Source organism: Charadrius vociferus, unplaced genomic scaffold (genome assembly GCF_000708025.1).
Source record: "Charadrius vociferus isolate BGI_N301 unplaced genomic scaffold, ASM70802v2 scaffold455, whole genome shotgun sequence".
NCBI classification, from domain to species: domain Eukaryota; kingdom Metazoa; phylum Chordata; class Aves; order Charadriiformes; family Charadriidae; genus Charadrius; species Charadrius vociferus.
The window spans coordinates 6,208,921-6,234,620 of record NW_009648550.1 but is presented as its reverse complement, the minus strand read 5'-3'; the positions used below and the strand labels follow the sequence as shown (position 1 = coordinate 6,234,620).

Sequence of the window (25,700 nt, the reverse complement as noted above, 5' to 3'; positions counted from 1 at the left end):
AGGGGTGATCTAGTCCAGCGCCGGCTGCTCACGGAGCGTCAGTAATTTCGGTGGAGGCGAACAGCTGCTTCGTGTTTTAATTTAGAAAGAAACGTGCAGCTATTTTTGTGCGGCAAGGTCAGAAGCAAAGCCGGCACCCTTTTGTAAACGGCCACCAACACACCCGAGCTCTTGACGTCGCGACATACCACAGAGCACACTGTAACATAAACCATACCATCACACAACAACGGGACCGGTCACGACAGCACCGAGAAGGTGCACTAAAAAAATCCAGGCCGTGCCTATGCGGAGCGTTACTGGGGAGAGGGGGGATCGGGCAGCCCTGGGGGCGCATCTCGGAGGTGGGACTTGCCGGCAGAGGGTTCTCCGGGACCGGCCCCGAGCACCCGGCTCTGGCCCCGACGGCCCCGCGGCTTCGGGACTTCGCCTTTCCTTTTCGCCGGGCGATGCGACGTTAAAATATATATATATTCGCCTCTCATCGGTAGTTTTTACGGTCCTTTAACGCGCTGCCACCCTCGACCCGTACGAAGAGCACATCCAAATATTTAGTGTACAGAGACGCGGGTCCCAGCGGCGGCGGGAACAGGAGCCTACCACCCAGGATATATTTTTCGTAAAAAGCCAAAGGGACAGCGGCTATTTGGCACGTGTGGTGTTAGACGGATTCACTAGCAATTCGCGTTTCTAGTTCAAGAAAAAGGAGTCTGGAGGAAACGGGCCGGGGTTTTGCGCAGCAAGGTATTACAAGGTGAGTTTTGATTGTGGGCAGCTGCCTCTGGGAAGCTGCCCTTTCACTGCCAGGGCACCCCAGCACAGAGGGGTTTTCTTGCTGGGAAAGAGCTCTTTAAAAATAAAAGCAGATACTGAAGGAACATACTGATTTTTGTAACTACTCTGTTGAAATTCCTTTTCTGCTTGCTGTACATCTTAAATATTATATTCTGGCCATTTCCTCTCTCTCCCGTTTCATGATAAAAGAGTCATTCCTGCCCCCCAAAATAGAGCCACGTCTGTGTCAGTTGTGATACAGGATTAACCGGCAGATAATAGCTTCAGGGGACTATATAAAGGAAAAAAAAAAATCTTCTGTATGAAGCTCTTTGACCATATTTCTGTGGTCATTTTAATGCCTGGCTTCCTCAGGTCTTTCACTGACATCCTCAGTATTTAACTAGCCTCTATTTCCTCCTCTAGCCCCCTATTAATTTATTATTTTTTTTTTAGGTTTCCAGGTAGCTTCTAAGCCTCCAAATAAATGTATTATTCTGAGCGGCTGCCCCTGCATCCAGCCCCTGTAGGAGGGTACCACAGGGAGCAGCTATGTTAGAGACATGGGCTAGCGTGACCCACAGCCCCCCAAACACAGAACCCTGCTCTCCCGGCATCCGCCAGCTGCACAGCACAACAAAAAAGCCTTCAGCTTCAGTGACAATCTGCACTCCTCGCCTGCAGAGCCACCTTTATCCTGCTCGCCATGGCGAAAAAGGGAAAGGCCTAAGATTTGCTAATACCAAGAAAGCTCCAAAACATTGACAAAGCAGAAAGGTCTTACCTGAGGGAGCCAGTGCACCATTAGCTGACCTCAAGTGCTGTGACCAGGGCCAGTTTATGGCCGCAGATTAGATCACCTGAAACCTGCCCTTACCCCCAGCTGTGGAGACTGCCTGTGTATCTCTGAAGGCTGAATTCCCCTTCCTACCCCCCAACTACCAGACAGCAATAACTCTTACCAGCCTCCTCACAGGGAGCCTGCAGCGAGGTGACAGCGGTGTTGCAGCGCTGGGACCGCTGCTGGCGCATTCCTGGGAGCGGGGCTTTCCAGCCGAGCGGCTCTGAGATGCATCTGCCACCGGCAGCCGGTTTCACAGGGTGCCCGTGGGCAACAGCATGTGGAGTCTGCAAGGAAATCAGACCCTGAGGGGTATTTTGGGTCTCATCAATGCAGTTTGGCTACACCTGAGTGGGGCTGGGGTTAAACAGACCCCCACGTGGAAACAATCAAGTTAACGACTAACCTCCAAATTACTAGAAGTGAAAGAATCGCAGGCTGCCAGGGAGGCCAGGGTGTGGTGACCCTCCCCATCACAGCTGTGCTGAATTTATCTGAAGAGATTCAGAGAGGAAGAGTCTGCCACTTCCCTCGATGAAATTTCAGTGAAGTGGAATCCATCACCCCAGCAGAGAATGACATTTTAAACTGCTTTAACTCAGTATCAATGTTCAAATTGATTAGCCTATTTCATCTCAATGGAAATTCTCACCTCATTACATTAGCGGCCAAACTTCAAATATTTTTTGAATAAAATACTACTTAAACAGTATTTCAGAATACTTAGCTGACAAAATTCATTGCTTAATTTCAAATTACTGTCTGCGTTTAATGCTAAATTGTCAATGGATGAAATATATAACAGTTCTGGGAGCTGAGCCTGGAAGCTAAGGCTACCCAGCTCCCCGGTTTCACAGTACATTTTCTCTTTGACTTGATAAATGTCTCGCTCCTGGCTGAGCGGCAAGCAGAGATTCAAAAGGAGGCTGTAGACAGCATTTTCTAGCCTTCCAAAACCAGTTTAATCCCTGATACATAAGATACTCGCCAGGGAATTAAGACAGGCAGGTTCGATTTTTCCTCAGAGAGGGAAGTGAACTGAACCCAGGTCCTCTATTTCCAGTTAATTCTTTAACAGAGGTGGTTTCCAGCCAGGCTGTAAGCGAGCCTAAGAAAACTAGGAATGTTCAATGCTTCACCATTCAGTTCCCTCTGTATCTGGTCTGTCATTTGCTTCTCCTTACTGGCTAGAAACCACTGTGGTAGGCAACAGTATAAAATTTTTGCTCACAGCACTGTCTCCGGCAGTTTTACTTTTTTTTTTTTTTTTTTTTAGTTAAAAATGTCTAAGTAAGTCACTGACTTGTTTGAGATGCTGGATCCTGTCCGGCATGCTCTGAAAACGCTGCTGCTCCCAGCTCCCTCCACACTTGAGCCAAGCTTAGAGAGCAGGGAGAGCTGCTCCCAGTACACAACTTGTCTTTAAAACATTATGGATCATAAAGAGCAGGAGATGCCTCTGTAGGTTAAGTGCATCAAATGGGAATTCTGAATAGGCATCACAGGTTTGTTTAAATCCTGCCTTAAACACCTAAAGACTTCACTGACCTCTGTCTCAGTTGCATTCTCAAGGTAGTGCTGCTACACTGTACTTGGGTGGCTGCATCTCAAGGTACTGCTGCTACACTGTACTCGGGTAGTGCTGCGAGGACCAATGCTGCACAATTCTTCTATTGCTTAAAAGAAATAAGACTCCTTTGAATAAATAAGCTGTGATAGAAATATATTTACACTATGCACATTTTTACAGGAAATACAACTTACTGAAAAATTGTCAGTAATAATACCACCACCCTACAATTCACTACAGTCAAAACTAAAGGGTTTGAATTTTTAAGGTTTTTATTAGAGAAGTTGAAAGTTTCATCTCAGGACTGACAATAACATAATTATCTCTTTTAATTTCTTCTGTTTATAGGAATATGTAGAATTTGTTTGTACAAGCATATACAACAAAGTAATTGGTGCTTAGTACATTGAAATCAGGAATCTGATTTGTTCTAAACTACCAGTTTTCCATGCAGTCATCTTTGAATTGGCAGCATGGACAAATTCCAAGCGGAATGCTTACATGCATTGTTTTGCATTATAACTACAGCAAGCGCTGGAAACATGCAAATCGACACATTAGCAAATTGTTTTTATATCTAATGGACATAAAAAGGTTATTCCTGATATGAAATTCTGAAAATCTGCATAAATACTTTTGTGTAAAATTAAATTAGTTATGTACTTTTCTTTTACTACAAGTATCAAGAATGCCCACGTAATTAATATACACACATATATATATATAGACCTTGTTATGCTAAAAGTCTTTGTAATTAATCAAACGATATTCTGTGCCATACATTTATTCAGTATTTACCAGCTAGTAGAATGACTGTGGTCATATAGTAGGCATTACAGTCTCAATAGCATTTGTATCACATGCAAACATACTCTTAGCATTTCTGTTTACTAATTTTATCACGTGGCAACATGTATGTGATTTTCTACAATGTTGTGATTCTGAAGTGTATAAATACTTTTTACATTTTCACAGTTACAAACTTTTTGCCAAAAGCCATTTAAACAATCTTTAAGTTACAATGAACTGTAGTATCTGGGATCTGCAGCAACAGGATCAAAATGCAATTTCTATACAAGCAATGTAAGATGTAAACTTTTCTTAAAGTGCCTAATATGTAATTCCTTAGAGCACTGATCAGTTTTGGCACAAATACACTGTATTTCCCTCACACTAACCATTGCAGTAACTTTTACAGGATACTGGCTTCTTTCAGACGTGATAGAGCTGATATGGCACTTGTGAATGACATCACTGGACTGTGGAAATATCCTGTCAAGTTACTGTTGCAGCTGATGAATTCGGCTGATGACTTTGTACATATTGTACGTCTGAATATACGCAGTTAACTTTCAACTGCCTACTGTCTGCTGCCCCAAAAATAGTTTGAAATATAATTTAAAATTGCCCAAACAACTCCTTACTATACTGATTATTACGGTGATTTAGCAGAAGATCCAGTTCAGTGGGCTCGATGACATCAGGTGCTGAGCATCTGACGAGTTGTTGCTTGCCGGGATCTGGCAGCATGTGTTTTCTACACAATATATCACACATGAGAACACAAATGGTAAATAACATGACTTGACAATAGTTTTGTTGCCATTTGAGATGACGTTAAAAGTATCTGTTGTGTTTCAAGGCTCTGATTCTGTAATTCTGATACAGGCAAGCTGCCTGTCGAGATACAGAAAGGAATACAGGGCTGGGTTTAAAAACTGTCTTCATCTTCTGATTAGTGTTTTTCTGAAAAAAGGAAATTTTAATCTTGGAAATCCAACAAAGGAAATTCAGTGCCCAGTGTTAAAAAAGGAATAATGGAAACCTTAAGACTTGGTGGTCCGTAGCTACACTTTATACATTAAAACCAAAAAACCAACCCCCCCCCTCGCCCCCTCCAAACCAAAACAAAAAAGCCCACTTTTCAACCTCAGCAATGTTATTTTGAATTTCGCTTTCATTTTAAGGATGCTGTGCTCTCTAACTTCAATTTGCTTGTTGAGGCTTTAGACCACTGTTGCTGGCCTGCGATCCATCTCTGCTTCCAGCTTCACCATCTGCTGCATCTCCTTTGCCTGCAATCCAAAATAACCGCATGAAACATTGCATTAGACCTTTTGTTCAAAATGAAACATGTTTTATATGATAGTGTCTGAGTGAAATACAGGCAAAACACACTGAAAATATATGTAATAAAATTAATGTCATAAATCATGTCATTCTGTTTTCAAAATCAGATGTAATTCTTATGTCTACAAATTCTTGGGAAGTATTTTTGATCCTATTCTAAGGCTCATGGGTTGACTTGCTGAAGAAGTATATGGTAAAATGCAGAAGCTCCACTTTTGGGGAGGAAAAATAGGCAGATGCCGATCCGACTGTTTCTCCCGACAGAAGCTATCTTTGGGAATGTATGCTTCACCACTGTTGTGCGAGTACTGTGATGTGTTACTTCCTGAAATGCTTAGAGAGTTCATCTGTGATTTAGACTCGTTTCTTTCATAAAGAAAATGAATGACAAAAATCCATCAACGTAACATCTTCTTTGCAGTAGGCAAGATTTTTTTTAAGTAATAATGTTTTAAATAAGATTTTTTTAAAAATAATCATCCTTACGATGACAGATGTGCTGTTTTTTCACTTTAGGATTAGACTACTGCTGGGATTACTACTACCATGGGATTACACACACTGAATCCACCTGAAACTGTATCCAAAGGCATTGTGCAGAATACAGCAATGAACATATGCCAGATCTTGCTATAAACTCCGCATGCCTCGGACTTTGCAAGCACAGTTAAAGCACTGTGTATAAACAGTAACTGGCCTGGGAATCCCCTGCTTAGAGAGCTTTTTTTTATTCCCTTCCTCTCCCTCTCTTTTTCTCTCTCTCTCTCTGTGACATGCACGCACGCACACTTACTCCTCCTGTGGCTCAGTTAGAGATTAGAAGTTGTTCTTTGGTTTGAAACTCTGCAGTTTAAGGGCACTGGGAGTCACCATCTCTTCATTTTCTCTGAGGGTTCTCAATGTGGGAAGTTAGTTAAATCCATAACCCAAAGGACTCTGAATAAATTGACCCAGAGGACAAGCTAACCCATCTATTTTTACAAGCAAGCTCCTGAGGATTAGGACAGGTTTAGGAAGAGGCAAACCAAGCTGTTTTCTTCTTTGGTGTAACTGCTTTGTGTCAGTCATGCAGGAAAGAACGGTTACTGGATTTGATTTATGTGAACCATGTTCCTCAAAAAGTTGTAAACGTTGCTTAGACAGGGAACTTTGCTATACAAGCTCCTATTTAAGGAGTCACCTGCCCTATTTAAGGAGTCACCGATTCTGGATGTGCAAACACATATTTGCATATGCAAAAATAAGCAGATGTAGCTCTAAAGTAATGAGATGCACAGCTACTCATTTTGCAAGGTAAATGTAGGTTTTGTGCAGATGTGATATATGTACCTTCTTGAAAAATCTAGCCCTGTACTTTCATAATCATCATCATCATCATCTTGGGGAAAAAGTAATTATGATAATAGCAAAGCAACTGTCATAAATATGATTAAAAATTAATCAATGCTATCAATTTAAATGAGTTAAAAGCTTGAAAGTAATGAAGAAATAATTTTAACATGAAAATATGGAAACATAATAAATAAACCAATATGTACAACCTCTTCTGAAATGTTGGCTGGATTTTGCCTGTGTGTGAAATTAAATTCCAGATAAAAAAACCCTCCCTGTGTTTCTTAGTGACTCACACATTTCATGTTTTAAGCTTGTGACTTAGCTACTGGCACATAGTAGCCTATAAATATTCTGCATGCCGATGTATGGTGTACTGAATTATTTTACCAATAACTTGGTTTCAAAGAACAGATTAGCACAGGACCAGGATGCCCAGTTTTGCAAGTCTGAGGCTGATTCAGACACTGCATTCTGATTCGAACACACAAGCCTGATACTTGAAGACGAGCCTTCTGGAAGGCGGTGTTAAAGCTACAGTGAATTCATGAAGTGAGTGGCAGCTAATGGACTCTGCTTTCAAGATGCTTGCTATATAGTGAGATCTAAGACAGGCTAAGAACCATACACAGTAAAAGAATATTTTTTCCTACTAGCCTAATGAATGCTTTTTTTTCCTCATTATATGTCTATAAATAAATGTTAAAGTGAGTCCTGTCAGACTCAGTGGTGCAAGATAAAGATATGCTATCAATTTAAGAAAATAATTTGGATCAGGAAATACTGTACAACTGGATTGTTCAAGCCTAATACAACCATTTCCCTTGGTAAGACAAGGGTTAACAGAGATTTCTTGTGAGTAACAATTATTTAGGAAGCCACATGGTATATCTAATTGCCACGCCTTGTAACACGTTGGATTTTGAAGTGAATTTTAAAGTACTGGAAGCCTCTCTTCTTTAGACACTAAAAAGCTATTTCTAGCAATCTGTTCTATATTTTACTATTCTTAGTGTGGAATTACTTATTTTATTACCACAGGTGGATACTCTTTGTCTGTCTATCAGCGTTAGCAGTTAATCATATGTATGTTAACACTAAAATAGTTTTCATAGATTGTATTGGTTTTGCATGGCAAGGTTTTGGTAGCTGGGGGGCTACAGAGGTGACTTCTGCAAGTAGCTGCTAGAAGCTTCCCCTATGTTGATGGAGCCAATGCCAGCAGGCTCCAGGACTGATCCACCACTGTCCAAGGCTGAGCCTATCAGCAACTGTGGTAGCGTCTTTGTGGTAACATATTTAAGACAGGGGAAAAAAGTGCTGTGGAAACAGTGGAGAGAGGAGTGAGATGTGAGAGCAACAATTCTGCAGACACAGTGGTCAGTGAAGAAGGAGGGGGAGGAGATGCTCCAGGCACCAGAGCAGAGGTTTCCCTGCAGCCCATGGTGAAGACCATGGTGAGGCAGCCTGTCACCCTGTAGGCTGTGGAGGACCCCACACTGGAGCAGGTGGATACCCAAAGGAGGCTGCAACCCCATGGGAGGCCCACACTGGAGCAGGCTTCTGGAACGACCTGTGGACCCATGGAGAGAGGAGCCCATGCTGGAGCAGGTTTGCTGTCAGGACTTGTGACCCCAGGGGGACCCACGCTGGAGCAGTCTGTTCCTGAAAGGACTGCACTCCATGGAAGGGATCCACACTGGAGCAGTTTGTGAAGAACTGCAGCCTGTGGGAAGGACTCACGTGGAGAAGTTCAAGGAGGACTCTCCCGAGGGAGTGACCCCATGCTGGAGCAAGGGAAGAATGTGAGGAGTCCTCTCCCTGAGGAGGAAGGAGCAGCAGAGACAACGTGTGATGAACTGACTGCAACCCTCATTCCCCATACCCGTGCCGTGCTGGGGAGGAGGAGGTAGAGAAATGGGGAGTGAAGTTGAGCCGGGGAAGAAAGGAGGGGTCGGGGAAAGGTGTCTTTAAGATTTGGTTTTATTTTTTATTATCCTACTCTGATTTGATTGGTAGTAAATTAAACTAATTTTTCCCCAAGTCGAGTCTGTTTTGCCCATGACGGTAACTGGTGAATGATCTCTCCTGGCCCTTCTCTCGACCCACAAGCCTTTCATTATATTTTCTCTCCCTTGTCCAGCTGAGGAGGGGGAGTGATAAAGTGGCTTTGGTGGGCACCTGGTGTCCAGCCAGGGTCAACCCACGACGTAGATCAACAGACACTTCTCACAGACACAGTTTAGAACTCTAAGCATATCTTTCAGTAATGACAGATAATGTGCAATACAAGTTAATCCCTAAATATTTCCTCTGTACATCACTGCTCATACGCATCTGAATTTAGGATGCTAAAGCATAAAATACTGTTAATATTGTGTCAGGCTCAAATATCTGTGTGCAAACAAGATTAACATTGTGTTCACTATGTCAATGGTACTTCCCAATGGTTGCATTTACAAAGAGGGCTCCAATGATAATGATTTAATTTAGAAGGAAAGCACACTGAAATAATAGTTTGCTTATTATACGTCCATCCTACCTTGTGTTTGAGACACTGCATGACAGGATTTCAAAAGCTGTTTGTACAAAAATAATAATGTCAAAATTGAGTAATACAACAAGAAGCAAATTAAATGAATGAAAACTGAAGTGAGATTGAAAAATTAATGCAAGAAAAAACATACGTAAAACCAAAACAAATTTAAATTCATAACAGTTTGTATTGAAGACTGTTTCCACCCATAATTCTACTTTTCTACATTGTATATTTGTATGAAAAATTTCTTTTCTTGATTGATCAGGAAAAAAAAAATCATGCTTTGAAATTCTCATTAAACAAACACCACCTTTATCTTGATCCAACTAGCTTTCATACACCAATGTGTGTAACAACGAAACCAGACCCAGCTGGAGGTTTGCACTTTTGGGGCTAAAAGGAAGTGGTCAAAACAGCAGGTATGAAAATATATGCTCTGATGGATCAAATTAGAGTGAGTTAAAAAGCTGTTAAGGACTGGTGGAGGCCACCACACGCCCCCACAAAAGTGGTAACCAGCACATGAATGACCTTACTCCATTTGATCATTGATGATTTAAGCTGGCTTCATCTCTGCACTGAAATGGAGTACAAGCAAGCTCATGTAGGCTGTTACCACCTCTCAGCAGCGGAAACTGTAATCCCAGGTGAAGGAAGTATCTAATTGCCGAAAGAGGTGACTCCTTTAACGCCTCACACTTATTTCCCAACAACCTCCCTCCCTTATACATAATGTGTTTATTGCATTGTACTTAAAAGCACAACTATAATCATTCCCTCTTGTCCTTATGTTTTTAAAAATTGGATCCAAAGCTCTCTGAAGCTAATGGAAAGAAACCACTGGTAACACCTCTCTCTGGATCAAGCCCATCATTTTTTGTCAACTACCACAGTTCACAGGGAGTTCTCTGTCATGCTCTCTACAGCGATGTTACAGATCCACTGTAGCCCAATGGCCTTCCCCAGGTGCCTGCCTCCCCTGCCTTTTGATTATGTGCAGATATTGCTCAGGAGCAGACTGACTGACAGATCCATTCATGCTGGATGTTAAGAGATGACATCTACAGAAACCCTGAGGGGAATAGACTAGGAATTTTGGTTGTTATGCAGAAGGGAGGTGGAGCAATCAGAAGACAGAGCCATGGTGGCTGGGGCTCAGTGGCTGCAGCTGCCTACAATCCTACATGCTGTCACCCCCCTAGAAGTTAACCAGGCCACAGTTTTGGGGGCTGTAGGAGTCTCTCCTGACAGTGGAAATACTTGATTTTCACGCACTCTTCTCTGCCCTCCCGCTCTGCAAGATGGCCTTAATTCAGACTATAATGTCTGCCAGAGAGTACCAGTTCGGAACATTTAATAACAAAGAATTAAGTACATAACCCTTGAAAGTATTAAATGCACCCCTTCTGTCTCATCTCACTGAATTGCTGGGTATATTCCCCTTGCAGTTGACGTTTGCGTAAGTGCAGTACTGCAAGTCCATGCAATTATTACAGCTCTGCTGGCTCAACCAAGGGAACTGCTCAGATCATAGTGTTGCTTCTACCAGAAATAAGATTAGAATTTTCCTTTTGTTGCCATGTAGTTTTTCAATTAAAAAAAAAAAAAAGAGCTTATAAACTAGCAGAAAATAATAAGGGATTTTAATTAGGAAAGGGCATACTGGTACAGATAAAACTCCCCATGCTACTATACATCTCTAGAATTCAGTCCAAACTGTCTCTCAGAGTTCAGAGATGCTCTGTGCACGTTTCATCTCTATTTTCCAATCAGTGCTAGAAATGTAAGTTCCAAAATGAAGGAAAGATTTGCTTGAAGTACTTTTTTGGAGTAATTAAAATGGATATGCTGGGCCTTTTATGACTGTCGTATCTAGCTAACGAGTATCAACGTGGCCAAACAGCTGAAAGGACAGACTCTGGCTAAGCAGTCTAGCGTTCACATGCTAATCTGAAACAAATCTTGTTCTGTATCATTATTTAAGTCACCTCACCTCTTAACTCCCCAAGTAGGCGAGTAACCACAAACAAGGTCATTTTCCCAAGTCCAGTAATGACTGATGTTTAGAAGCATTCTACTCAGCCTGATTCTGGTTACTGCTTTCACTAGCTTGCTTTTCTTTTAAACCTTTAAAATAAGATACCTGCTCATTCTGCTTCTCCAAGACTTCTAAATGCTCAAGTTGAACTTTTTTCAACTGATCCATTTCCTTTGACTGCTTCATTGCCAGCTGTAAGCAAGAGAAAATAATGGGGTTGGGGGGATGTAACACATTATTAACAAGCAAAATAAAAACTTACTTGAATTGCATGTGTATACACACTGTGTTGCCCTACTAGGATGGCACAAAACACCACAGGAGGCCTATTATATTACCCAATCTTAAGAAGAGCTATTAGTATAACAATATATTTATATTATACATATATAAAATATATATTACATAAAAGTAGCAAATACACAACAATGAATAGTAATTTTATTAATTTAAAACAGCTTCCTCTTGTATAGATGCTACATCTTTTACACTACAAGTATATGGAACAAAGCAAGGACAAACATCTGTTTGTTTACTAGACCTGGATTCTCAACACAGAGAAATGAGAATGAATATCCAGAAATAGTGCCCAGTGACTTTGTCAAGGTTATAGTTACCCTTTTTCTCTCTTCCAGGAACTTTTTTGTGTTGCTGCTGTTCAGTTCTCTGACTCGCCTAAAAAGAAAATGCAAACATTGTCCATGAAGACTCATTGGAAAAAAAGAAACCCAAAAGCTACAATACAGAGAATCACAAACTCATAAGGTATATTTTGGTTTCTGATTGTCTATCCCATGTGGGACAAATGGGAAATTGTACACTCCTCTGGCTATGCAGCTGTACACCTAAAGGTATCCAAGTACATTGACAGGATGATTGAAAACTTGGGAAAAAAGACGATAATGAATGAAGTTTGCTTTTCCGCTTACTCAGGAGTGGTGGACAGAACTTAAATATGTTTAATTCATTTGTGTATCCCTTACTGCACTCCACTCTCAATTTATTTGGGTATATAAAATGTGCTACAACTCTTAACAGTGGTAATAGAAAAATCATCTGATGATCATAAGGAAAGTTACAGCTTACCAATGCTGTAAGGTTCTTAAAGCTATCTATTTAAGCAGAAAGGTAAGTACACAAATAATATTTACATAAAATACCTAACTATGAAGTGTTTCTTCCTAAGATTTCCATCATAAAGTATATAAAAAATAGTTCAAACAGCTGAATCGCAAAGTCTGAAAACCAGAACTGAATTCAGACTGCTTTCAAATCCAGAAACAGATTTATCTCCGAATCATTAGTGGAGATCTTGCATTAACTAAGCATACAGTTATCAAGGGCTCCAACGACTCATCTTCCTGATGAGCTAGGATTCTGTAACACTCTAGGGACTTAGCTCAGCGGGAACAAGTTCAAGCCTTTTGACCAAAATAGCCCAAAATAGCCCACTGCCAAGGAAGGAATGTAAAAGAGGAAAGAATGAGCCAGATGGTAAGCCTAAAGTGAAGGGGAAACCCTGAAGGCTTATGCGACATCATCATGTAGACTCTGCTTTTATCTATTTATTTGGAAACTTTTAGGATAAATAGAAGAAACTTAAAATAGCTATAGTGCAGATCAATCCTCCAAAACGTCTCAGCAGCTGGTACTGGCAAGTGTCTCTCTAGTCTCTCCAATCAATTAAGACTGTCATCTCCAAACGTGCTGTGAATAACCCACTTTTTCAAGTGCAGCAGTGCACTTGGTTTGCTGAGCCTGGATGCCAGTCAGGTCGCCAGTGCCAGCACATAACAAGGGAGAGAGATGCAGTTCACTTCAGGAGTGGAGACGCAACACATGCTTTCGTGAAGTACATCTCCTGCTTCTTCACTCGTACCTTCCATCACCCTCTCTGCTGATTATCATCACTTTTAGCACTTCTTCCTTCTGTTCCACCTTTCCCCCATGTTATCAGTAGATGAAGGAGAAAGCCTTTCGTTGGCACCACCTCCTGTGTTTTTAGTGATGCTGCCTCTCCAGTTATTCTAACTCCAGCTAGAACCAAACCTCAGACTCCCTTTTCAGTATAGCACTAATTTTATTTAAAAAGCAACAGCAAAAAGGTATAATGCCCTTTAAGTACAATCATTAAAACTTTTACAGGTGTGTTTCAATTTAATAGTGTCATTAGATCTACAGCAGTCAGGGATAGATGATGAGTATAAATTTAAATTTAAGAACCTTTTTATTTCCCTGATCAGGTATCATGGTTTAGCCCCTGCCAGCAACAAAGAACCATGAGGTCGTTCGCTAATTCTCCCCTTCAGCGGAGGATGGGGGCAGAATCGAATGGAAAAAGGCAAAACTCGTGAGCTAAGATAAAGGCAGTTTAACAAACCAGCAAAGGAAAGGGGAAAACAATGATGATAATACTGAAAAAGGATATACAAAACATGATTAGGAACCTGGAAAAGCCCCAGCCCACTCCCAAGCGGTGATTCCTGCCTCCCCCCTGCCCTGGCCAGCTCCCCCAGGTATATACTGAGCATGACGTCACATAGGATTGAATACCCCTTGGGTCAGCTCTCCTGGCTGCGTCCAGTCCCAGATCCTTGTGAAAATTAACCCTACCCCTGCCGGAACCAGGACATCACATTTATTAAAAAGATAAATATGAGAAAAGCAACATTTTTCTTAAAATAGTAATCTAAAAATATATTCAGCACAATAATCAGACATTGTTTCTTTACATAAAAGCATGGTTTTAATAGAATTAATCCATGTGTTCACCTGCCTCCCTTCTCGAGAAAGGAGATCTGATACTTACCTCTCTCTCTCAGCTTTATTTTTGATAGACTTGTCTTGGCTTATGGCTTTGCTGTTCTCCATAGATATTTTAGCCTGGTTCGCACGCATTTCCTTGCTTTCCCTAGGCAAAACCAAAGTCATTAATGCCTAAGATACAACTGTTGTTGAGGTTGGTTTCCTGATATTACTCTTTGTGGTTAATTTTGTCCTTAAAGCGTTAAGGAAGAGGAAAGAACAAACCATATGAAAAGTTCCTTCATTCAGGTAGACTTTATACAATTTGAGCATGCATTCAGAAATCTCCATTTGTTCCAGAGAATATAATCTGAAAGATCAGTCTAAAGCACTCTTACACTTTAAATGTTATAAAAGGGTATAGAAGAGTCTCTTTTCTCCCTAGTATATGAGTTGTCCAAGTATGAGCTACTATCAGCCATTTAGAAAATACAATTTGTCTTTTAAATGGCATAGCAAATTTACAAATCCTGCACTCAGAACATGATTGCAATATGAATCGTAATAATATTTGGTAGTTGTGCTATGAGCTGACAGACTTCCTTTTAAGACTTCTACTTTGGGCCTGAAAAGAGTCCCGTGGTTAGACCATGGTCAGACGTGTGTTCAGTTTCTCCTTCTGGCCCCGTGAACCTTGTAGCCTTTTGTGTGAAACAAGATAGATTTAACAGGAGGGTGGTAATCACCTTCCAGGGGTGATAGCCTGAGTGGTGTGGTTTGACCCAGGAGGTGGAAAACCTCTTCAGTTTCAGCCAGCGCAGTAGAAAACCAGAAAATAAGTAAATAATTACCCTGTCGTTTTAAAAAGAAAAAGAGATTGTGATTCTTTGTTAGGAGTAACAGCACAGATGCTAACTTTCAGAAATGGCGCATGAATTGTGAGTGAGAACGCTTTCCGTCACTCTGGGTAAGCCAGGCGAGCTCCAAAAAGACCATCCCTGAAGACCAGCTCTTGCTTTCTGCCTGCTTAGCATTCCAGTTCTTGCAGCTCCTGATCTTAAGTGCTTATTTAAACACGAATTATATATGGAAATTAGGCAGCAAATAATGGATTGTAAAGTCCCCAGTAGTGCATAAGCATCTAAAAGTTGCATGTGCAGGCCAAGGCAGCGTCTTAGTCTCTTTTTCTGGACATGATCCTAAGTACAGCACTAAACTTCTGTTTATTAACTCAAAATTCTAAGTATTTTGTATGCACAGAAGAGGGGTGTGGCACATAACACGGTATTCAATTTAATGAAATGTTGTCACTGAATCATTTTTAGCTTTCTTTCATCTCTAACAGACCTTAATCAGTAAGTAGCACAGGAAACTTTGTTACACAACTTACATTTTCCAGCGTTAAAAATTTTTATTAAAGAAATGCAGTGCTTTTTTTTTCCTCCAAGAGTTCATAAGGTGAAACATCTCCTGAATGCAGATTTAAAAGCAGTGGTATCACAGCAAAAATTAGAAAGCACATTTCATTACAATAGTCCTTTCTCCAAATAAAAGCTTTTATTTTCTATACTGAATATGAAGTAATTTTCCAGCATGCTATCTTAAGAGCAGTACTGAAATAATTTATTTTTATTACTGTATTCAAGGATAAAAGTTAAGTGTAGGTGTTCAAATTGATTTAGCCTATTTGCATCAGATATAATTTTAGAGTGAAAGAAGTTAAGAGGATTAGAGGACTACTGTGGATCACCAATGATTTCAAAATGAGGCTTTGGCCATGGATATGGCTGAAAGAGCCAACACATCTATATGCAACTGTTTCTCTATTCTGTGAACTACAATCTAGCTCTGAGTTGCACTGCTGTTTGGTCTTTCTGGGTGTGTTGGGTTTTCTCTGCTTGGAAGAAATAAAAAGTATTACTAACAGAAGAAATGAAAAATCTTATCCTCCTTTTAAAAATCACCAAGAAGCACTTGTAGGGACCACTCCTTGTTTCTAAAGTAGCGCTTCTCAAAGACGGGGCGCAAGCTCTAGGATCAGTTCACTTCTCAATCGCTTGGCGTGGGGCTTCACATTGACTCTCAAGTTCAGCCTATGCTGTGCTGGCTGGCAGCACTAAGCCACCATTAGAGAACTCCCTCCCGCTCACAAGTGGTGCCTGTAGCCAGAGTTAACTGGAAGAAGTAGATATGGCAGGATGGTAAAGAAAAAAAGGATTTTGAAAAATGCGGCACATGAACTGCAAGACTTAACTGCTGATTTCCTACTGTATCGTACTGACTGCAACTCTGAAATTTATACAAACATGTCTTTTAAAGGGATACTTTAAGCACGCAAGTCTATCCTTGGAATTTATACATGTATTCAGATGACATTAAAGTGCATTAACATGTCATTTTATGTCACCAGTATTGTTTGAATGACTAGAAATCTCTTCTTCTATTAAAAAAACCCCACCCAAACACACATGATTTTTCTTTCTGTCTCATGTTATTTTATCTGGAGCACATAGTGCTTGCGAATAACAGCTTCATGTCCCTGGTTTCTGAAATAAGGCAAGCTCACTACGTCCAAGTCAGTCAAGCTAACCCTGTCTGTGGCGGCAGGGAGCACAGCACCCCCGGAGTTCAATAGGCTTCAGATTTTCAGTAGTATCTGCTGTCTTCTGCTTTGTTTTTAAATGAGCTCAAAGTACAAACTGCAATTGCTTTTTGTACCGCACACGGAGGGAAAGCATCTACCCTACAGCAGATAACTACATCACTTTAGATTACTGATCTTTCCTACTAACCTTGTGTCCTCTGTTGTGATAGCTAACTCATTACCTCAGCTCACAGAGAGGGAAGCGGCGAGAACAGCACGCTGAGAGCACGGTCCACCTCCCACACTGCTCTCAGATAGATCCTTTTTTTTCCTATGGTTACCTGAGTTGTCTCTTAGCTATTACGTACAGCTATACAGATAAATGCATACGTATTCCTACACACAGTATATTCTATTAAAAAGTTTACAAATGATGAAGTGTGAAGTCTCTTTGGGGTATTATTATTCACATTTTAGTATTTCACATTCCAAATTCTTCTGAAATATTCATAGATTTAGACACAGTCTTAAATTTGTTTTAAGCAGGAAAGTCCCCAGTCTGCGCATTTGGGCGTCACACACAAATTCCCAAATAAGCAGAAACACACTAATTGCAATGAATAAAGCAGAAAGAATTTTGAAGGTTGTTACTCCTAGGACAGCTGAGAAGAAGTAGTTCTCAGTATTTATCAGGATGTAGATTTTGAGATCTGGTTCTTAGTAGCTCTGAAAATAGAACAATATATGGACTGAACACAAATGATTTCTAATAAGAGAGCAAGATCCATTATTAAGACTCTAAGAACCATTTACAAGAAACGATATAGGGCTGTTTAAACAACATAGAGATACAGAAATTCTAAACCCAAACCCAAAAACTATGAGAAAAAAAGCTTAAAAAAAAGCCAAAATGAAACCTTGTCCAAGTGTAGATATAATAGCTGCCTATAATGACAGCCTTTAGCAAAGTTATGCAAATAACAAAATATGCACAGAAAACAAAAACTTACTTTCAAAAAGATGAGGGGAAAAAAGTCTTATTCCACAAATAGGCTATACATTAGTAAATTCTCCTCTAAGCACTGTAGTGAATTTCAAGTAGGACAGAAAACAGGACTCAAAAACAAAGTGATGGGATTTCTCTGAGCTGATGCAGTCAGGTGTGATTTAGAGATACAGTACCGAGGACTGCACCTTCCTCTGGCCCGTATCTTTTGAATGATGCATTTGTATTATAATTTAATAATTTTTGGACTTCATTTTTGACTGAGTATTTATTGCAGGACAGCTTGAATACATGGGTTAACACAGAGATTAACATAAAGATGAGCTCACTAAAAGCCTTTTGCTGGGACAATTCTCTGTTAGATGGAAAGCTTGCAGGTCCCAGCATGTGTTCTCTCTGATGCAAAGATAAGCTGTTTTTTCGCTCAGGAATTTAAAAAATAATTTCAATTCCATCTTCAAATGCGATTTACTTATTCCTTTTCCCCATGCTTTTTATGTGAAAGATGCTGAAGACAATTACATATGAATATATATATATATGTATGTACACACACATTTTGCATTCACAGGCTTTAAGGCTGCTTTGCATAATAGATCATAGCATATAAAAATTATTCCTCTACTTACTACCATTTTTAACACTGTGGATACAATGTGTATTTAATTTTATTTAATTTCAAATGGGCAGAATGGTTAATTACAAAAGCAACAACACAGTCATGTCATGCACTATCTTCTGAATTCTTAGGATACTGTAGGAAGATAACACATCAGTCTAATGGAGCTTATCCTGCTACCCGTTGTTTTTATGATCTTATTTTTCATGGATCTTTCTTATAATCACCAATTCTATAAACTCATGCATCCAAAACTGCTAGCAACTCCAAAGGGTATTTCCATATTTGATACTTCTCAGTTTCCAGTTCCTGGGTGAAGTCTAAGCATCCACAGTTGATGCAAACGATCACTGCTTCATCACATCCACTGCCTTTAATGAAGTTCAGGTAATCTAAACCAGCTAAGAAGCCCATTCCTGCATCTATCTAGGCCTTGTATGATCAGTTCTTTTACTTCTACCATGCATACAGCCTGATAAATTTGACCACAGTACAGGAGCTATCAACATAACAAACTAAAACATTATATAAAGCAAACAAAACGACCCTGATTATCAGGCAGCACTATCCTGCTCACCTGTCATGCGAAAATTTTAGCTGCTGGGTTTGTTGTTCATGAGCATTAATCAGCAGTTTCTTCAGTAGTTCACACTGTTGGTTCAAGTGTAAATCACGGATTTCTTGCTCTTCGGCACTATGCGTATTGATCATCTCAGACCATTCTTTAGTGTGCTGTGCCACAATCTCTTTGACCTGTAGAGAAGTAACAGCATCTTTGCTAGAGGTTTTCAGTTAGGCTAGGAGATCAACTATTACTGCTGCTGAAGGTGTAGTAAACGCAATCATAAAAGAGATTGTAAAGAATGCTGCTAAATTGTGAAAAATGAAGTTACATAAATGAAGTTGCTTCACAGAGTAGCAAAGCCACTGAGGACACTCTAGTGTATTATAATAAACAGATGTAAAAGAACCCCTACTATTAGGACTCTATTATCTAAAGTGCCTTAAATAAATTGGATGCGTTTATGTTCTTGACTGTACGACTTATTTTAAAACCTTTTCTAACACTGAGTTCACAATAAAACAGTTTCACATTTTCGGTTGCCAAGAAAATAAAATATATTAATATTATTGAAATTAACAACGGAAAAAATCTAGCGAGCAGAATTTTTCTGAGGGCTTAAATATAGTCTTTGATTTTGTGGAGACAGTTTTACAAACATAGTCAGTTTACAGAGAAATCCTGTATTCAATACAACCTGAATCTGAAGATGGGCTACGTATCTTTGTTTTATATTCATTAAGTCAGCAGGGAATCTGACAAGTATTCTTCTCTTGCTTATCTCCCAAGACTCACAAGAATAATGAGATTAAAGTTTTGGAAAGTTCCCAAGAGACAATATGAAGAAGTCTAAATCACCAGAATTGTTATTATACGAATACATTGCACTCAATGATTTAGAAAAAAAGCTAATAGAAAGACATATTTTATTATCCTTTAGTAATTATCTTTGGGTATTTTGACAAGCTATCCTACTTTTCCATAAATGGTCTACAAAATATGCCTCACAATAAACCTATGTTCAGGTAGTCATTTCAGCTGCTACTATGGTAACAAATAGCATCTGGGTCATCTTCTATGAAAGGTAAACCTTACTCTTCAAATCAAAAGTTGCCACCGTATTGCTCAAAGTGAGAGATCAATGCCAGTATTTTAGGTTTGGGCCCACATGTGGGCTCTGCATAATGTAGAACAGACTCCTCTGCACACACTGGTGATGGTGAACGAAGAGGTGACCTTAACCACCCCAGTCTCCATTCTGCCCTGGAGAGGCTCATCTGAGGGCCCTGCTAGGCAAAGCTCATGTTGTGTAATAAAGCTAGACTCCTAATGAAACAAAAACCCCGAGTAACTTTGTAACAGATCAGAGCGACTACCACTACCTGAAAGCCAGACTTTCAGATGTTGGTAAGTAAAAGACACTCACTTTTCAGATGGAGTTTTTGAAAGGTTGAGGGGCAGACACTCCAGCTCACCTCTGGCACCCACCTAAGGCACTTAAGTTAGGACTAAGTTTAGTCCAAGCTCCTTGTATTGCTGATGCGAAAAGGTAAGCAGTTTCCAAGCAGGATTTGTCACACCTAAACTCTGCCTGGAGATGCCTCCCTTCTATCTACAGGGCCTCAAGCAACTAGACACTTAAGTTAGGTTGCATGAATCTCCTCTCAATAGTGATCTCACTTGGCTTATCAACCCCCAGAGAGACCTAGAGTGAACTTCAGGGGAGCTAGAAGTCAGTCATGGCTGAAGTTCTTGGCAAAACTCATTCCTTATTTATTTATTTTCAATGCAGCGTTTCCAGATGGAGTCAGCTTCATCCACGATTTGGAGAAGAAAGATACAGGTACATCCAAAATCCTGAGTAACTGGGTGTAACTGGCACCACAGCAGAAGAGGGACCACATACTCAGAAAATTTCTATGGTCACAATGTTAGAAAGTATTAATATTAAAAAAAGACAAGTGCTATGTGTGACCCAGGAAGCAGGCAGAGCCAGCAGCAAATGACACCTGTGTACCACACATCTTGGCACAGGAGCCAACACATGGTTCCTGAGACAGATTTGGGATTCGAACTTCCTTCCTGCAGAGAATGCCCTAACTGGGCTCTGCCCTCTTTCAAACGTCAATAAAATTGCAGCAGGAACTGCGACAGAGCTGGCCAAGTATTCTCCACCACTTGCTGCTCTGCAACTTTTCCATACAGTCTGCTGCTTAGGACTGGATTTCAGACTAATTTGAAGTATTAGAAAGTGCAGGGGATATTACCATATGAGATCTGATTCCTAATCACAGTAAGAGCATTTTACATTGCCCTAAAAGGGCAGGCAGGCATTCCAGTAAACAAAAGAGTTTTCTTTTATTTAAAGCCTCCTTATGCTGCAGAGGTAATACGAAACAATATTTACATAAAAAAAAGAATTGTGACTTATTAAACAGTGAAACAAATAAGTGTATAAATAGTGGAAGCCATGGTGAAAGCAAGTATTTTGTGACAGCTGCAAAGAGCATTTACAAAGCCCAAACAAATGCAGAGAAACAAAGACTCAAGGGCCCATTGCAAATCAATAATGTGATCCCTGTTTTTAAATGGTTAGTGTTATACACGACAGAGGAACATGAAGGCAGGAATCCTATATCTCACGTACACGGATACAGAAGACTCATAGAATATCTCGAGTGGAAAGGGACCCAACAAGGATCATCGATACCAACTCCCAAAGAAGAAACCTGCAAGGAGACTTAAGCATGGCACCATTTAATCTGAGAAGATAGGAAGTAAGAATCATAAAAAAAACTGCCCGTGTTCCTGGACAGATGTGCTAGCGATGTGCTACTAATTTCAAAATCAGCATGCAGTCTGAGAAGCAGGTACAGCTCCTCGTAAAATCAGTTTTTCTGTAGGGGTGGGAGAGAAAGGGAGGATTTCTTTTCTTAAATATCCTGCAAGCCAGAAGTGTCATTTCAGGTAGAGCAAGATACAACCTCACGAGAAGGATGTAAGGGATGTGCCAAACACCAGTTACAAGACTTGAAATACCCAATTTAACTCAGATTCAGATGACCTTAGAACTCAAGACCATTAAATCATCTGAAATCGAATTTTGCTGCAGATCTGTGATACACTTCAAAGTTCAGATGTAGTAAATTCAATACATCCATGCTTTACTCCAATTTATTAGCATCCTCGTTAAAACAACTGTTTCATTTGCACTGTGCTGTGCTCTTGTCCTACTTTCCATTATTAAGGTAGTGTTGCTTATCCAAAAGGACAAGAAAAATTACCATTAGCTAACTTCTCTCTTTCCTGTTCTACAGACTGTGTTTGCAATTCTGTCCTTTCATCTGTTCCTACACGGGGCCTAAGAGACTAATTAAAATCTTGATAAGGAACTTTCTTTTGCACAGCATATATGCAAGATGTTTGTTTAGTCACAAAGTTCAAGCAGGAAGAATCTTTGAAGTAATCTTTCCTTTTTTTCTTTTCATCCTCTGCCTGCTTGATATTGGGACCTACTTTTCTAATGCAGGGGAGTAATTTGCATCTGCTAGGTTAATTTTGTGTGAAGTACATACTGGGGCATTCAGATATAATTTAAGTATTTTATGCAAAACTTGGGCTGGATGTTTCCTCATGACAGGAAGGCTTCTGTAGATGAAAAGGTCTCCTTGGTGCTAAACGTGTACATGCACATTGTGACACACAGCTGCACTGGAGGACATGAGCTGTAATTAAAGCTGAATTATGGTACAACCCGATATGAAAATCAGTGGGCCAAATGCTGAGAAATACCAAACAAATGTTAATTAATCAAACTCCCACTATATCAGTGTAATGCATTCAGCACCTCAGAATTTAATCTGATTTAATTGCATCTACCTTCATTTAGGAGAAAAGTTAATTTCCCTGTGGTCTTGAGCACTGTTTTCCAACCTGTTACTTGCAAACCTTTGAATGATCCCAGGAATAATTCAAGGGCCCACACATGGCAATTGAAAGAAAAGACGTCTATGAGAATACTAAAAGTAGTACATAATCTGGACAATTTTGATGGAACCACAGTGAGCAAGATACTGAAAATCACCCACCTAGAGAAAACCACAGAGGTAGATTACTTGCAGAGGAGTTCTTCAGGAATTATCCAACACACAAGAGGCTTGGCATTTCAAAGGAGCTTACATTTAATTCTCCTTTGAAAATGTCATCCTAAAACCTGACATGGGAATGGACAAAAATCAATCTATTTTCCAGGTATGGATTAAATAGAAGGCAACCAGTTTAAAAGCAGAATTTTAAAAGGAACAGAGCTCAGAAACTGCATACATTTGTGGAAAGGGAAAACATGAGTCACATTTATTGGATTTGGAAGATTAATGAATGTCCCTTGTGTACAAATCACACCTCTTAACTCCAGACTGTGAATGACACAGGTGAGAAGCAGAGATCACAGCAAAGAATTTTCTACACAATATAACTTCAAATGAGTTTTGGAGCTTATGTCTGGATGATAGGGAGCTAGTGCTCCTCAGAGAGTTTATTTCACTAAGAAATGAATGAATTATCTTTTTTTTTTAAGTTGTCAACAAATTTGCTTTAATTTAAGGAAACAGTTCTGGACTTTTCATAGGAGAAGAAGATAGGGAGGTAAGACAGTACACTAGGTTTTATTTCTGGGGATTTTCCTACATCTTTGGCTGAGCAGGCAGCAACAAGAAAGAAACCTTGTTTAGAAAACCAGGATCTTCTCCACATGAAATAGTAACACCAAAGAATAAAATTAGCAGAAGAAAAGATGGGAATGACCTTATTCTAGTCTCAAAGAAGTATCTGCTTTTGTTTGTATTTTCTATACTTGTCTGATTCTTTTCACAGGTTCCCGCTTTTACAGTAACTCTCCTGTACTGTGCTCAGTCTCTCGTACTCTTCTCTCTCCAGATCATTTTGTACATGGATGTGTCTTCTAGTGTACCTGCCACCCTCTAGTTTGGATGTCTTTCAGAAACTTGAAAGCATGTCAACAGGTGGTAGATAAAACTTTCAAAGGACATATGAAATCAGAGAGCATAGTGGCATAGGAGTATAGAGGAAGCAGCTCTAAGCAACTCAATGTGAGCCATGAATTGCAGCTTGAGAATAGATTTTTCAAATTCACTGAAGTCGAGTCTCAGAGTACTTTTATTCTCCAGCACCTTGGAGAAAACAATGCAACTAAGCAATGGAGAAAAACATATTAGAAATAACAAGGCACTTGGTTCAAGAGCAACTTGGGACTCCTCCTTCCCTAAGAGTGAGACTAGCAAGTGCTGTCCATGGTGACAATGAGGGAAAATTGAAAAGAAGCTTCTTCATGTATATATTTTGAGAAAGTATTTACCATCCAAATTTCATACAGAATATATTAATCTCTTTGTTTAGCTAGAACTGATACAAATGCCCAGTTTAGTTTCATGAGGCATGAATATGGCACTTTCTTCAATAATTTTTTAAAAGGGCAGGAAACTGATGTTGCTTTTTAAATTTTTTTTTAGAAACACTTTTAGACTCTCTATTACTCCCATTCTTTTCAACATGTTATTATTGCTGAAAATCATTCATGTGCTTCCAAGAATATTAACTGCCGCCTGGACCTCAAAAACTGTCTTTCAGATATTGCATGTGTTAAAATTGGCTGTTTGCTTACCTTAGATTTGTGATCTGATGTTAATGTCTGAATTTTAATTTCCGTTTCTTTCTTCAATTCAAGACAATTACTTCCTCTAAAAAAAAAAAAAAAAAGGAAAATTACAAATGTGTGCCACAAGTTAAACATCTTCCCATTCAGTCAGCTCTTACTAATTAAAATGTTAATCCAAGTTGAAGTGCTGCAGCGTATTGGAATGAAATTATTTCTTCTGGCAATTTATTCACAACTTACAAAATATTGTTGGATTAATGATCATTCAATTCAAACACCACACAATTAATTCTAGATTGGCCCAGCAATTATTCTGTTGCTAAGGATATGTCAAGCATCTCCATTTATGGTACTTGGTTCCTTTTCCAGGCTTAAAACACCATGCCAAGAGCAATCAGTTTCTGCCTGAAAACTTACAGGCGTATTCATTGCCCTGCCATGATTTGATCCTCTGTTTTAAAAGTCATTTTTGCTATTTTTTTTTTTTTTTTTAGTTTGAGGCAGAGAAAAAGAAGTCATTTGAATGACTACCTCACGGGGCAATTTGGGCATAGTAAATCTGAACATCCATTGAAAGTGTCAGCGCCCCTCTGTGAGAAAACAGAAGTGAATGGGTTTCAAAGAAGGGGCCCTCACTACCCTTGCAGACCACACCAACCCATGTGGATGAATCCAAGCCATTATATACCTTACATGACTTGGAAAGTGACAAATCTTGAAGACAGCCCTCACTCCTGCAATAAGCTGAATACAGCATGGCCTTTGTGTTCAGGTAAAGATAATGAGGTTGAATGCAAGTTGCAACGCTTGTTTGATGCAGGAGGAACGCATGATTCTAAGGAACAGGCTGGTAAAATGCCTGCAGAGGGCCCATGCTGAAGCTCCCCTGACACACCTGTGGGTTAGGAGATGGATGACTTCTACCCCTCACCCACAGAATTCCCTTTACTAAGACCAGTTACTTGGGCATGCACGGATGGGACAGATGTGCAGAAAAAGTATTCCATTGCAGCTACAACAGGGATTTCAATTACTGTCTCACCAAAGTCAATAAATTTTTGAAGGCTGACAAGCTCCATCTTTACAAATCATCATCTCTTTTTTTTTTTTTCTTTTCCTGCAGTGAGGGGTTTTTACAACAGAATGCAAATTCACACATTGGAGCATTGGGAGTCTCTTTTTTTTTTTTTCTGGAATACTACAATATATTGAGAGGAGTCTATTTTAACATCAATGTAATATTTCTGTGCCAGATCATCCACTGATGTAAACTGGTGTAACTCCAC

General features: G+C 39.8%; 2 protein-coding genes across 5 annotated transcripts in view; both read right to left on the bottom strand.

Annotated features, from left to right (window-relative positions):
* LAMP5 (lysosomal-associated membrane protein family, member 5) overlaps window positions 1-1,806 on the bottom strand; it is an 11,852-nt gene extending 10,046 nt beyond the window's left edge. The window contains exon 1 of the mRNA XM_009886084.1: window positions 1,737-1,806. Coding sequence (XP_009884386.1) covers window positions 1,737-1,806 — 70 coding nt within the window. The remainder of the gene's footprint in view (window positions 1-1,736) is intronic.
* Window positions 1,807-3,439: 1,633 nt separating this feature from the next.
* The window catches only part of PLCB4 (phospholipase C, beta 4), a 95,449-nt gene continuing 73,188 nt past the window's right edge, over window positions 3,440-25,700 (bottom strand). For 2 of the 4 annotated variants that reach the window (XM_009886033.1, XM_009886034.1), the window contains 6 exons: window positions 24,421-24,496; window positions 18,756-18,931; window positions 14,034-14,135; window positions 11,842-11,899; window positions 11,330-11,416; window positions 5,192-5,260 (listed from right to left, as the gene is read on the bottom strand). In XM_009886033.1, coding sequence (XP_009884335.1) covers window positions 5,192-5,260; window positions 11,330-11,416; window positions 11,842-11,899; window positions 14,034-14,135; window positions 18,756-18,931; window positions 24,421-24,496 — 568 coding nt within the window. Of the gene's footprint in view, window positions 5,261-9,189; window positions 9,227-11,329; window positions 11,417-11,841; window positions 11,900-14,033; window positions 14,136-18,755; window positions 18,932-24,420; window positions 24,497-25,700 lie in introns of all 4 variants that reach the window. The other 2 variants (XM_009886032.1, XM_009886031.1) reach the window with 2 other exon arrangements.